Genomic DNA, 14,241 nt, shown 5'->3' with positions numbered 1-14,241 from the left:
TGCTCTTTGGACTTTGGAACAGATCCAGGTGTTGTCCATCCAGGTATGTTGTATTGTCACTGCGAGGAGTCGAACCAGAGACCTTCCAGTCCATTGTCCGTAACTTTCTACCCATAGTCCAATTTTTCTGCCACTAGTCCACCGCCTCTTCAGGATTTGGAGCCTGTTCCCTATAATGTTTGTGCTTTCATTCTCGCATTTACCATATGACAACACAGCTGTTTTCAGACATGGACTCTGGGGAATGTCCACACAACGGGGTTCAGACTTTTTCTGGAGTTGAACAACGCAGCAGGAGATTCTTCGCTCAGACGCGATCACAACAACACAGAAACCTCCGGGCGAGGGGCAGTGCAGCATTGAGGAGGCAAAACGAAACCTATGAATTCCTAATGCAGCGATCAGAATACCTATACTTTCTACTAGCAGCTTCAAACTTGGTTTTCACACAGGTTATACAGTCGGCTTGTGACCTGTGAGATTCTCTGCATTTATTAAAACACATACAGTTCCAAAAAAGCATGCAAACCCAGCTCAAATCCACATATCAACGACTGACCGCAGTAGTTGGAAAAGTTACATAAAAGAAGACACTTTGTACTGAGAGGCATCCAAACAAATCAAGCCCAATGAGCTGCTGACTTCCTGTTAGATAATATTTAACATCACTCTGAGGAGCGCTACGCTGTGACGACGACAAGAGAAACGGGACATTCCCTGTTTTTGTTCATAATAAACTATACTTTTATGTGTTATTTTGCAGGATGAGAAGAATAAACCACATTTAGTTGGTCACATATCTGGTTGTAGTATAGACCCTGCTGGAGTTTCTTGTACCCACATGTGGCCTGTATCTGAGCAGGAAGTGTTTGTCTCCTCTGGGACAGCAGGGAGGAGGAGGAGGACGCTGTGTTTTGGTGACATGACGCACATTCCCCTCCTCTTCCTCCTCTTCCTCCTCTGCCTCCTCCTCCTCCTTCTCCTCCTCCTCCTCCTCTCACTTCTTCAGAAATAATAGGATTATGTGCAGGATTGATATTCAGCTTTACGGCTCGCGTGTGGCCGCTGCGCCTCTATTTAACACGCTGCCATGACAGGCGTGTCAAGGTGGGCTGTGGAGAATTGACTGGACACAAATACAACCACGACCTCCACACACTGAGGCTCTATTGTCGGGCCTCTCTGTTCACATGAGGCTTTTAACAAACACCATTATCCCGAGGAACTCACCGGGCCACTTGTATTTCATGTGTGTTATAGCTCCAGGGTCATGTCAGAGTCTGTGTTTTCCAGGGGCAGATGAGCAACCTTTACACAAATATGATGTTTAAGCTTTTAATCCAAAATTTATTTTCTAGTCAAGTATCATACAAAGTTTGTCCAACACAGGTTTATATATTGTTTGTGTTGTCGGAAAACGTCATGACTGCCTTTACCAGAGTGAAAATATGAGGAAAAGTCCTGAATTCAAAGTCTCACTTAGGTTAAAGTGCAGACATTTGACTTGATTAAATCTGCCCCAACCTGCTTTTAGAAGAAGTGAAAAAATGCTTTATTTTACAGCGACTTCAAAATATCACTAAATTCTGCATGTATTTCAACATGTCTGTTTTATAGTTTGAGCATTTATATTGTTTCTATAGTTTTTAATCTTTTTTACGCTTCTGATCTACACTTTTATCCTTCTTTATTTCTGGGTAGCACTATGAATGATCAGTGTGTATATCCTTATGTGCTATAAACATGTATTTGCCTTGATCAAAAGGCAAAGTAGTCTTTAAGCTGATGGCTCATTTAAAACTAATGTGTTGTGGTTGTATTCGTTGCCAAATATTCTCTTAATAAATATATTGGCCGATATATCGGTATAAGAAATGTTGTACTCCCTAATATTGAAATCCACCCGCAAAGATCCATATCAGTCCACATCGGCTTTATTGTTATTGTATATAAACAGATCATCACAATTTTGTATAGATGTGGTTAACAAGGAGCTAATTCTAATGCTCTTATATAGCTCTGGTATCAATGCAATGTCATTAACAATATCTCTCTCTAAAAGAAGTGGATTGACAGTATCAGTAACAACACTGGTAACAACACTGGTAAATAAACAATATCAATACTTCCATAAACAGCAACATCACAAAAGTCCAATATATATTGATCAGCAGATTGCTAATAGGTTGTGAGGAGATATAACACATAATGATCTTCAGCTCAGATACGTACAAATGTTGGGTTTAAAACTACAATCTTCACTCAGGAGCAAAAAACTGTATTTTAAACTTAAAACAAACAATAATGTGACATTGGCCGTGATAATTACCAACAAACACCGATATGAAAAAATACCTCGATCTCATTTTAGGGACATGTTGTGCAGCCCTCACGTGCAGGCTGCTGGTAACAGTAACTCTAGCCCCCAACAGAACAAACAAGCATCCATCACACAGAGCAGCTCCTCAGCAGAGTGGAGCCTCGAACTCACTCACACAGAAGCTGCTCGTGGGACATTTTCCACGACCACGAGCTGAGTGGGAGCTCGATTTCCACCTGCACGAGACTGGACACACGCGCGCACACACACGAACACCCACCCACACACACACACAACCACACACACATAGAGCTGACATATCCTCGTGTTATTACAGATAAGCAGCAGAAGTTACAGGATCTGTGTGTGTGTGTGTGTGTGTGTGTATGTGTGTGTGTTTGAGTATGTGTTCGTGTGCGTGCACGCGTGTGTGCCACATTGTTCCAGCAGCTGCAGCCCCATCGCTCGATCCTGACACTTTCAGTTTTACACGGTGGGAGTTCAAGGCAGAACCAGACTCTTACCTTCCTGGAGCCCGAACACGAGCCGGGGGTCGATGGTTCTGAGGGAAGAGGGATCACTTCCACAGGACGAGGGGGAGATGCGTCAGGTGTACACTTCCCTCGAGTGGAGGAGGAAAACCCAGTGGAAGCAGACTCATGTTGAGTTGATCGACCGAAGCCCTTTTCCTCTCGGTGTTCACTCCTATCTGCGCAGCTCCGTGCGCCGCGCGTAAAAACCCACTTTAATCCACGATCCGGTCGCGAGGGATGCGGAGAGGCGTCCTCCCGCAAACTACCAGTGACTTCAGCGTGTTTTTACATAACAGCATCATCCGCTTTTTATGTTGACGCATCAAGTAGCGAAAACATGGAGTTTCTTAAAGGGCCACGGACGCGCCGTCCACATGTCACCGTGGGCCGGCAGCAGGGCCGCCCCTGCTGTGGCTGACAGATGGCTTTCACCTCGTTAATGACTCTAAGCCCCCTGCCTCTCACACTTGTGTTCCCCCCGGTACGGACACACACGGCCCCGGCTCTGCTGCTCCTTTGCTCCGGCCTCAGCGAGCTGGTCTGCGGGGAGAAGCTGGAGCTCCGAGCTAAAACCTGCTCTGACATGTGACTGAGGAGCTGTCTGCTGCACGGGCACTTTGTTGTTGGTCTGTTGAAAGTCGACTCACTTTCACACTCACACGTGCTGAGGGGTGGAAATAAGGATTTCTGATGTGATGCACTTAGATTGTTCAGTATTCAGTTTAGTAGCAGGAAGTGGTCATCACATATTAGCTGCCATGATTACACCCTCCTGTCCTGGTTAAACTAAACCATACTAAACTATACTATACTAACAAAACACAATATTATAATATAATATGATAGTATAAAATAATTATAATAATAAGTTATAATACATGTACGATATGAGAGGTGCGTATAGAGCACATGTATTTATTATTGGTCAATATTCCAATAAGAAATTACTGAGCAGTAATAAAATTAACTTGTGTGCCGTGAAGCCACATTTCCATGATGCATTTTCCCTGTTTACCTCCTGTCAGAACCTGATTTGCGTTATTACGCTTTATTAATCATCCTCGCTGGCTGTTCGACTCCCTGACCTTGTGAGACAAGGACACGCAGCATCCAACAAACATCAGCGTTTGGTGTAAATGACGCACATGAACTTGAGACTTGATGCTTACTGTAAAATGGAAAACCTCCACTTGACAATGAGGCATTCAGTTTGAACCTCTCCCCGAAAGGGAGGAGTACTTCCTGCTTAATATAGAGCCAAACAGCCGAACAGCCACATACACACGGACACGCCGAACACAAACACACACACACACACACACACACACACACACCACACACAGCAGCTTCACTCACTCACATGTGAATGCAAAATCTGGAAACCCAAAAATGATTTGCCCTGTAATCACTTACAACGTAGTACTTAAATAAATGATCCCCCTGTAGAAAGTGGTGCGTGGTTAATTAAAAAAAACTTAATTCTACATAAATAAATACACATAATGGATGTAATTTTACGCCAAGTGGTACTTCAGCCTTGGATTAGAATTCGACCCATTATGTGTATTTTTACATTGTGTAGCTGTAGAGTTCTATTGTTCTGATAAGACAAAAAGAAAGAAATATGCTCAGTTCTGTTTGACGTCTGTATAAAGTGAGTGCTGAGCTACAGGTGCTGCGATGAGCTGCAGTGTGATCCTTCATCTTGTCGTGTTGTCGATGAGTGAATGAGCCACCTGCCTCTTCAGATCAGGAGGCCGACACTTCTCCGAAAACATCTGAGGTGTTGAGACAAGTGGACACATACATTTGCCATTTTGCTCGATGTCAGTGTCAAGAAAAGAAGTACAGAAAACAGCCATGAAATTACATTCCTCCAAGCTGCACCAATTTTACACGCTCATAGTAATCAGTTCCCTAAATATAACAGATTGTTTTCATCAAGATCCGTTAATTATTACTTGAGATCACGGTGAAAATGGTGAAAATCTCACAATGTTAAAGAAAAAATAAGTAAATCCTGGACCGACCCCCTGATCCAGATCGGCAACCAAACTATAATGGGTTCTTCCCAAAATGTACCACATCTGTTGAGCAGTTTTTTGTTATCTTGTTTACAAGCTAACTAACAAATGGACGTGGGTGAAAACATGACCTCCTTGACTGAGAAAAAAATGGGAAAAAATACTTCACTCAGAAAAAGACCATTAAGTTTTAACCCTTCCAAACTTTGGACAAATCTTCAAACTGGAGCGCCCATTATAACATGAGGACTCTTCTGTCACTGCAGCTTGAGCTTTCAACTTTATCTCTCCGTCTTCATCGTCAGATAATTGCAGATTGTCATCGTCACTGAAGATTAAGACAGAGGTTGTGTCTCAATGAAACAGATCCCCCTTCAGATATACAAATCTCATCTGCTGTGGAAGGCCAAGAGAGAGAGTTGAAAGTTCTGGAAAAATACTGTCGCACTTTTTTACAAATGTTCAAGAAGTTTGTAACACACCGCCACAATCAGCTCTGGAAAGTGTCTCGAAATTTCTGTAGAGATTGAAGGCTTGGTCGAGGCGGCTATGGTTCAGGAGGTAGACAGGGTCGTCCACTCACCATACTGACCAGACGCTCCTCCAGTCTGCCCAAGTGTCCTTTGGCAAGACACTGAAGCCCAACGTGCCCCTGATGGCTGTGCTGACAGTGTATGAACGGTGTGTGATACTGTATAAAGAATTGCTGTGTGCGTGAAAACCATTTGTACTGTAAAATTCACTCATTATCCACTCACCACTATGTCGGTGGAGGAGTGGGTGAATAGAATCACTAAATGCCTCCATACTGCTCCTGTGGTGCAATCCCAGTGTCTGTAAGTCCCAACAATCAAGTTGACTCTGTGTTTTTAGCCTAAATGTCCTCTTCTCAGTTACTGCTGCAGTTCTCGCTTGAGCTTGTGAGTATTGCGAAAAAACCCAGCGGATATCAATTCTATTGGATTCTGCTGCAACGCTGTTTACCTCAGAAACTCCAAAAGCATTCTGTAGACTCAAACACTTAAACCCACCCCTCCATCTGCACGGTGGTGAGTAGATCCTTTTATTTTTGGGTGAGCTATCCCTTTAATGCGACCGTTGTAATAACACATGTTTCATTATAATAATAAATGTGAAGCATTCAGGTTGAATTTACATGCGGCTACAATGTCACAGGATAAAGACTGACCTTCTCAACAATAACATTTGTCTTCAGTCAGATTAAGCAGTTAGCTCACAGTGGTGGAGACATGAATGTTTTAAACCTGACTTATTTCCTGTTAAGGGAAAACCCGCCCTGAAACAGAACTCCCATGTATTATTCAAATGTAGTGGGATGGTTCAGTGTGAGCGACTGTCTCCCCTCTGGCCTCCCAGGAAACAATCAGCTCTATGTTGAGTGGATACAGAGGGACTGTAGAAAGCTGAGTGTTGTGTTTACAGAGATTTCCCTCTATCTTTATTTTTTGTCATTTTTTTTAATCAGAGGATACAGTGTGACTATAAATGCACCCACATCTCAGCGTGAGCTCAGTGGTCTGTGATTACACAGAAGAGAGCTGTCGTTTAGGTCTTCCAGCAGGGAGCCCATGAGGGTCTTCAGATCTGGAACGCCGGTCTTTTCATCCCCACTGGGGGAGGTTAAGCATTGAAACAACATGAGAGTAATGGGAATCCTTTGGACCAGTGCAGTGATTTTATCACACCAGAGGAGCAGTGACATAGTCCCACCAAACTATTTTCAGCTCTCCAATTATTCTGAGTCACCGAGAGGGAACTAACAAAAACTCATTTTTAAAGAAGTTGTCAGATTCCGTGAGATTTAGATCTTGTTCACTAGAAACTTGTTTTATGTCCACATCTCAGTTTACAACACAAGCTTGTAGTTAGAAACTGGTGCCTGATTAATGGCTGCATAGTGTTGCTAGTGAAGTCATCTCTACGTGTGAAACCAGCAGTGCTCGCTTTACTTTCAGTTTGATCATGAATCAGAGCAGATTTAATTCAGATAAATGTAGCTTTATTTCTTAAAATATGAAGCAAACACTTTAAAAGTAATCTGCATGTGTGATATGATTCTTGAGGCTTAAAAAAAGAAAAGACTGCAGTCAAGAAATAAAAATGCTTTATTTCTATTCATTGGAAACAAGTCATATATATCATACATGTTGAAACTGTACAGCTACTGGTTGTTAAAAATCAAAGTCTTTTACAGAGAAGACCAACAAGTCTCACAGCATCTGAGCGGGATTGGTTTACATCATCATAAAACTCATGAGTTACACTGATTCAACAGAGAACTCCCAGACATCGAATGATCCTGTTTAATGATCAGAAACAATCCAGTTTGCATTGAAATCGTTGAAAGGACTTTAATTTACATCTATGTTACAAACATTAACTCACATTTACAGTGAACGATCACAGTAAAATCTGGAGACTTTTTTCATTTTAACTGTAGTGATGATGATCGGTAAGTTTAGAGAAACATGTTTTTAGGTTCTAACCAAGGAACAGTGACCTGCCAACGTGTCCTGGAGCAACACCGAGCCCCTGGCATTCACTTTTCCTCACGATAAATAATACAACATTCACAATCCACTTCTTTCTCCGCAGCAGTTCTGAAGGTCTGGAAGAGTGTTCAAGAGAAAACTAAAATAATCCTGACAAGCAGCTATGTTTCTGAATCCATTTTCATCTCAAAAAAAGGAAAATCTGTGACACTGTTTGTTTGCATGGTTCGATTACTGCAATATTGTTGTTTGATTGGTATTTCAGTGGTTATTAAATCAACATTAACAACAACAACCTAATATTTATTAAAAAAAATACATGAAGGCCACTTCAGACACTAAACTAACATTTCATTTGCTCTGTCTGTTGTTGTAACATCACTGTCCACTGACACCTCCTGCTGCAGATGAATGAAAATCCCTGGTAAGGCTAACTCTACAAACCCACAACATCCAAACCGCAGCATCAGCTAATTCGGTGTTAAGGGCCTGGGTGTGAGTAACTGTTCATCATTCTGTCCTTCCGTCCTCAGCGCTCGCTCTTCCTCACTTCAACTTATTTGAACATGGAGTTGAAGCTTCGTCCGATGATGAGCCGGCGGATTTCACTTGTGCCTGCCCCGATTTCATACAGCTTCGCGTCACGTAGGAATCGTCCCATTGGGTAGTCGTTGATGTAGCCGTTCCCCCCTGTTGACAAGTAGCATGCAGGTTAAAGACAGTCTGTCACATCTGTCTGAATCAAAGTCATGTGAAGATGTCAAACTATTGGTTTTCTTATGCGACATCCAAACCGTTCCCCTGTGTCGCTTTTGAGTGCACATGCATTCGTGTCATGTCAGTTTCTACTCATATTGCATGATTACATCATGTACATCAGTATGCACGGATTGATAACCCACGTGTGTTAGTCCCTGAAGAATGATTTGAATAACAAATCAGATTTTACCAAGAGGCTAATTCATTTACATACATAATGCTACTTCATAAACACATTATCAGCAGCAGTATGTAAATCTCTAAATATTGGAAATAAAGACTTAAAAGCAAAATAAGAAACAGAATTTCACAATTAACTTAACATGTTAATTTCTTTGCATCAAGTATTCCATTCTGTGTACTTAATACTGCATATTAGGGTACACAGTATTACTACATTATGTTGTCCAGTAAACTGTCCGTGTACTGGGCAACATAGGGTAATAAAATATGATGTGCTCATATGTCAAGTGTAAATGGAATCATGAATATTTAGGGGCAATATATCAGTTGATCATTTTCATTAAAATGAAGTTTCAATACAGTTTAGTGGGAGAGTTGACTGAACTCTTTTTACTATGCACCCTCTTTCATTACGCCTGCACCACAATGTCAGGCTAACCTGTATGTGTGATGCTACCTCACTGGAGCTACCACAAGCAAATCTTTCTGCAGTTGGTTTTGGTTAATGATCATTTCATTTCATTATAAATTATACTCATATTTAGTTTGAGACAGAAGAACATGGACACAGAGAGAGAGAGAGAGAGAGAGAGAGGGCACCGGGCAACCCAGTGCCTGTCTGTTGGTGTTCTGTTAACTTATTGACAGAATTATTAATATATAAAAGGACTTACCCAAACACTGAATACCATCCAGGGCAACCTGAGTGGCATTCTCAGCACAATACAGAATGACTCCAGCACAATCCTGCAACAAAAACACAAACCAACACAGTCAAGGTGTGGTGGGGGAATCAATTTGGAAAAGGAACAACCACATGCTGAGGGAACATCTGCCTCAAGCAAAGTCCTACAAAGGAAGCATTTTTCAACCTTCCTTCAATCGGAGGAAGGTTAAGTTTCTAGATAGGATAAACTACAAAATATTTTAATACAATATGAAAAGTTGAGCACATTGAGAAAACCTGACATTTACAGACAGATGATGAAAAAGAAAAGTTTCCACAAACCTACAAATTCTTATCTGACATTACAATCAGTGTTTTTTAATCACACTGAAAATTAAAGGGAGAAATATTCCAAATAATTTGCTATATTTAGGAATTAATAGCAAATTAACACAACAAAATAGCTTCAAGCTAAAAGACCTGAAATTAACATTAATAACACGTTTACAATGTTTATTAAGAAAAAAAAAAGACTACGAAAAATGAATCAATCTTCCAAATGCATTTCAACATTTGTAACTTTTTAGGCAAATTTTACATGAATCTTTCATGTTCTTAAAAGTGTTCTGCGGGAACAGATGAGTGAATAGAAATCCTCTCACCATTGAACTGAAATGGCCTTTGTCACAAGCGCGGGCAACGTTGTAGACATACTGTCGACAGGAGCTCAGTCTGGTGTACATGTCGGCCATCTTTCCTTGCATCAGCTGTTAAACAGATAAACAAGACAGATTAGCGATACTATCAAATGCTTTGCTGCCAACTTCAAACCTGGGAATTTATCTATAAGAAAGTAAGTCTATATATTTGACTGTTAAAAATGTACAACATTGTAATAAAGTGGAGGCTGAAAGTCAAACCTGAAATTCACCAATCTTCTGTCCGAAAGCTTCTCTGACATGTAGGTAGGGAATGGAAAAGTCCAGAACTGACTGCATGATGCTGCAAAGTAATAATGGTATGATAAACAATTCAAGTATCATTTACTAGAGTATTTAACAAAAAGTTCCGTAACGTCAAATACAAGAAGCCAAAAACAAAAACATATCCGATGTCTGTCATGAGCTTATTTCAGACAGGCACTCAATTTAGGACGGTTTCCAGGAATTGTTTTGAAGGGACAATTGGTGAGAACACAAACTGGTTCAGTTACTCAGAATATTTTACAGAACTTGTCTTGCCAGTCTCCCAGTAACAGGTCAGAGTGAAAAACAGAGATTACCCACAACACATCATGTTTCATGTGTGATTTTAAAAACGTACCCAATAGGTCCCGCTGCGAGCACCAACCTCTCCAGATCTAAGCCGCTCATCATCACATAAACACCTTTATTCAGCGGACCCAGGATGTTTTTCTCTGCAACAAACAGGTTAAAAAAAACATTAACTCTGAAGAAAGAGCCAAAACAAAAACTGATCTCTGATTCTAGAGTTTTATACAAGTTGACATAAGGCAGCGTTGGCATTTCAACACACACCTGGGACTTTACAGTCTTCAAAGACCAGCTCGCAGGTGTTCGATCCTCTCATGCCGAGTTTGTCGAGCTTCTGTGCTGTAGAGAATCCCGGCATTCCCTAAAAATCACACAGATTCATATATGAACAAACACTGTTTATAATGCTGAGATTCCTGTCACTACCTAACTATTTTACACAACTACACGTTGAACAACGACGCTTTGGAAGGGGTATGATTTGCTCGGCTGGTAATCAGAGCCTTTTTCGAACAGAAGAAGTCATCTGCAGTAGCTAAGTCGTGGTAACTTAAGATAAACTTAGTGAGGAAGTGTCAAAAGAGGACAACATGTAAAACTACAAGTGAGTCCTGGCTCAGAGAATAAGAATATCTCCATACTGTACTGCATTTACCTTTTCAATAATGAAAGCGGTGATGCCTTTTTGATGGACCTCTGGATTAGTCTTGGCATAAACTATAAGGACGTCAGCATCCGGACCATTGGTGATCCAGAACTTGTTGCCATTCAGGACATAGTAGTCGCCTGTAAAAATACAAAGAGTCAAAGGAGAGTTCAACAACAGCGTTAAGAGAACAAACATACCAATTACCATTGGGGGGAGAGCGTGGCCTAGGGGATAGAGCGGGTGCTCTGCAACAAGAAGGTTGCCGGTTCGAATCCCACTCTATCCCATCTGCATGCCTAAGTGTCCTTGGCAAGATACTGAACCCCTAGATGGCCCCTCATAAAATGATGAGTGTTCTAAAAGTGTAAGTCGCTTTGGATAAAAGCGTCTGCTCAATGACATGTAATGTAATGTAATTATTACTCAAAGGTGAAGGAGAGGAGACGTGACTAGAGCCTGTGATTTTGGTTATTTAATAGACCACTACTCAAACTATTTCAGGCCTTCCCATTTGCAGACAGTTAAACAATAAATCATCTCATTCTGGAAACATCTCAGTCTCTCTGGTTAGACCAGCACTGCACTACCTTTTAGCCTGGTATGAACAACATCTTGAAAATGAGTATTTACGATGCATGAACTGAGGTGTGGCCACTGAGGATCACTTCCTCACTGGTTCACTGTGGAAGCACAGCAGCACATTTTCATCTCTGTGAATATGTGCACCCCCACCCACACAAAAGTATCTTTTTTGTAGCTTGTAACACTGACAATTTCGTCCTCTAGAGCCTACCAATGCTGTTCATCTACCTTTTCCCTTGTGTTAAATTTATTCACAGTTTTCTTGTTCAGGAGATCATTTGAAATTCATGTTTATATATTTGCATCCATTGTTTCAATTGGCTTTGGGCCATTTAGTTGCTTTATGCCTGTTTTGTCCGTGTATTGGTATTTTGGCTCACACTCACTCCACTGAGTGCAGCAGTATGTGGAAATCACTGAGTCAGATTTTTTATGGGAAAATACAAATTCCTGATCTCATTTGATTAAAATCAGACAAACCTGGTATAGTCTTACAGAGGAATGTGCGCTTCAAAAACCTAACATTACTTGATAATGTATTCCCGGGGACTGCTTTATCAACCTCTGGTAATAAAATATTTCAGCGGACATGTGGGTTTCAATATATACAGAGCAGCTGATTTGATATCCTACCTTCCTTCTTGGCTCGGAGTCTCATTGATACGACATCTGATCCAGCGTTGGACTCACTCATGGCCAGCGCGCCGACATGCTCCCCAGTCATTAACTGACAACAAGAGGCGCCAAAGGGGGTTGAGGCATTACTTAATTTTCTTTAATCAATTCGTGCTTTTTGTAACAGTATGAACTGTTTTGGTTCTGACCTTTGACATGTATTTTTCTTTCTGCTCTTCGTTTGCGTGGCGCACCATCTGGTTGACACAAAGGTTTGAGTGGGCGCCGTAGCTTAGAGCAATGGCTGCTGACACTCGCGACATTTCCTCCATGACAATGACATGATCTAGGTAGCCCAGTCCCGTGCCCCCGTATTCCACTGAAAGAGATGAGCAGAGGAAATAAATGCGTTATGTTAAATGTTCACAGAGCAACAAAAAGAGAGAAATCATCAGGCCGTGCTTTGATTACAAACGTGAATGGGATTTATCCCAAACCATTAACTTGATATTTGTTACCTACACCCAAATTAGGTATAGGTCAGTGTAATGCAACAACTTCCAAAGTCAATATATTGTAGAATCATACCTGGAGCAGTGATCCCAAGGAGCCCCATCTCCCCCATGTCTTTCCAGAATTCCTGGAGAAAAAACAATGCAAGGAAAGTTACCGATACAGAAATCCAGCTCCACGAGTCCAGGTGTGGGTATTGATTTGTTTTGAAAGAGATTACAGTAGGTTTTAGGTGCACTTAATAAGTTTCAACTCACCCGCATTCCTGCAAATTCATTTTTCTTATCGATCTCATCCGCTTGAGGTGCGAGCTTCTCTGCGAGGAATTTACGCACCGTCTGTCTGAGCTGTGCAAAACACAAAAAGCGAATTAACTATGACATGTCCTAAAAACACAATCACATAGTATAATGATACTTTCATTTTGGCAGCGCAGTAGTACACCTATTATACCTTCCTCTTGACAGATCCAATATGCATTGGGGATATACTTACGAGGGCTAGGTTCGATTCCATTTGATTTGTTCAAATATCGATTTAGTTAACGATATTTCAGTAAACAATAATATTTCCTGGATATGAAAGAAAGTCTCAGAGAACTACAGCTGTAAACTGTGCAAGGGAAAAACTCTAAGTTAGTGAAGTCTTATAAATATTATGGTAGGCCCTTCACAATAACCAATGTTGTGTGTTTCTGCTCCTCCCATCTTCAACTTGTCTCATAAACTCTTGAGCGAATCGAACAAACACAAAGTAAACTTAAGGGCTGTTCAGGTTCCAATAACCTATGATCTGTGTCTGTGTTTACAGTATATTCTGTGTATCTTCTGTTATAAGTAAAGTAGTTATAAAAAACAACAACAACATGAATGTAAGTGGAGTTCTCCTTTCCAAACTCCTCTCGTCTTCTCCTTCACGTTTCATTGACCTCGTGAAGCACTTCTATCGGGGTCAATGACTAGTTGTCAGACAATGAGACTATTTGCACTTCACGAACGCAGCCATTGTTTACATTAGCAAGCTAGCCCCTGTTAGCAAAAACAACGTATTAGTAAAACGTCCACAGTTAGCTATCACGTAGGTTAGCTTGCACGAAGGACTGCTAGCTAACGTTATGTCACCACGTCAGGAGCCCCCTGTGATTGAATAACTCTCCTTCAAAACGCCATGAAACCCTCCTGTGATGTAGCTCAGCTGTAGGAGACCTCTCTGTGGTTTTGTATACAGCCAGTGTCTCCTCTGCACCATTATCTGCACTGTTTGTTTCGAGCCTGGTCCTCCCAGTGTGACGAACCTGGATCTGGTCGTCGGTGAGTCCGTTCACCACGTCGTCCACCTGGATGCTGGAGCCGGCGCATCCTCTCCTCGCCGCCGCGGACACGGACAGCCTGGAGCCGAGGCGGAGGGCGCTTCTGACGGCGAACATAGCGTCTGTTGTGGGAGAGCGAGAGTCAGAGGAGAGCAAAGTACATGAAGAGTAAATGGCCTCAGGACACTCAGGGGTTAGCTTCACCACAGCGGGAGAGAGGACTCACTCTGCCGCAAGTGGTATGTAGTACCGCCACCTACTGGACCGGAGGGTGGTCCAACAACCAGCCCAGTACAGCTG

General features: G+C 41.7%; 2 protein-coding genes across 3 annotated transcripts in view; both read right to left on the bottom strand.

Moving 5' to 3' along the window:
- bahd1 (bromo adjacent homology domain containing 1) overlaps positions 1 to 3,500 on the bottom strand; it is a 36,133-nt gene extending 32,633 nt beyond the window's left edge. For both annotated transcript variants that reach the window (XR_009922063.1, XM_062397392.1), the window contains exon 1: positions 2,845 to 3,500. The gene's annotated coding sequence lies outside the window, so the exon portion shown is untranslated. The remainder of the gene's footprint in view (positions 1 to 2,844) is intronic.
- Positions 3,501 to 6,985: 3,485 nt separating this feature from the next.
- ivd (isovaleryl-CoA dehydrogenase) lies at positions 6,986 to 14,167 on the bottom strand. The gene is made up of 12 exons (XM_062397432.1): positions 13,927 to 14,167; positions 12,890 to 12,979; positions 12,708 to 12,759; positions 12,329 to 12,498; positions 12,138 to 12,231; positions 10,929 to 11,059; positions 10,538 to 10,634; positions 10,323 to 10,416; positions 9,920 to 10,001; positions 9,662 to 9,766; positions 9,007 to 9,079; positions 6,986 to 8,080 (listed from the first exon to the last, which is right to left on the bottom strand). The coding sequence occupies exons 1-12, from the start codon at positions 14,056 to 14,058 to the stop codon at positions 7,947 to 7,949; spliced, it is 1,254 nt and encodes a 417-aa protein (XP_062253416.1). The 5' UTR covers positions 14,059 to 14,167; the 3' UTR covers positions 6,986 to 7,946.
- Positions 14,168 to 14,241: the final 74 nt, after the last annotated feature.

Source organism: Platichthys flesus, chromosome 10 (genome assembly GCF_949316205.1).
Source record: "Platichthys flesus chromosome 10, fPlaFle2.1, whole genome shotgun sequence".
Classification (NCBI taxonomy): Eukaryota; Metazoa; Chordata; class Actinopteri; order Pleuronectiformes; family Pleuronectidae; genus Platichthys; species Platichthys flesus.
This window is presented reverse-complemented; position numbering and strand designations above follow the sequence as displayed.

Excerpts from the sequence above, each read along its gene's own strand:
- ivd (XM_062397432.1), bottom strand. The coding sequence starts at position 14,058 with ATGTTCGCCGTCAGAAGCGCCCTCCGCCTCGGCTCCAGGCTGTCCGTG. Across the intron at positions 11,060-12,137 it reads ACTCCGAGCCAAGAAGGAAG|GCGACTACTATGTCCTGAAT; the intron begins GTAGGATATCAA and ends GTATTTTTACAG. Across the intron at positions 10,635-10,928 it reads CCGCTTTCATTATTGAAAAG|GGAATGCCGGGATTCTCTAC; the intron begins GTAAATGCAGTA and ends TGTGATTTTTAG.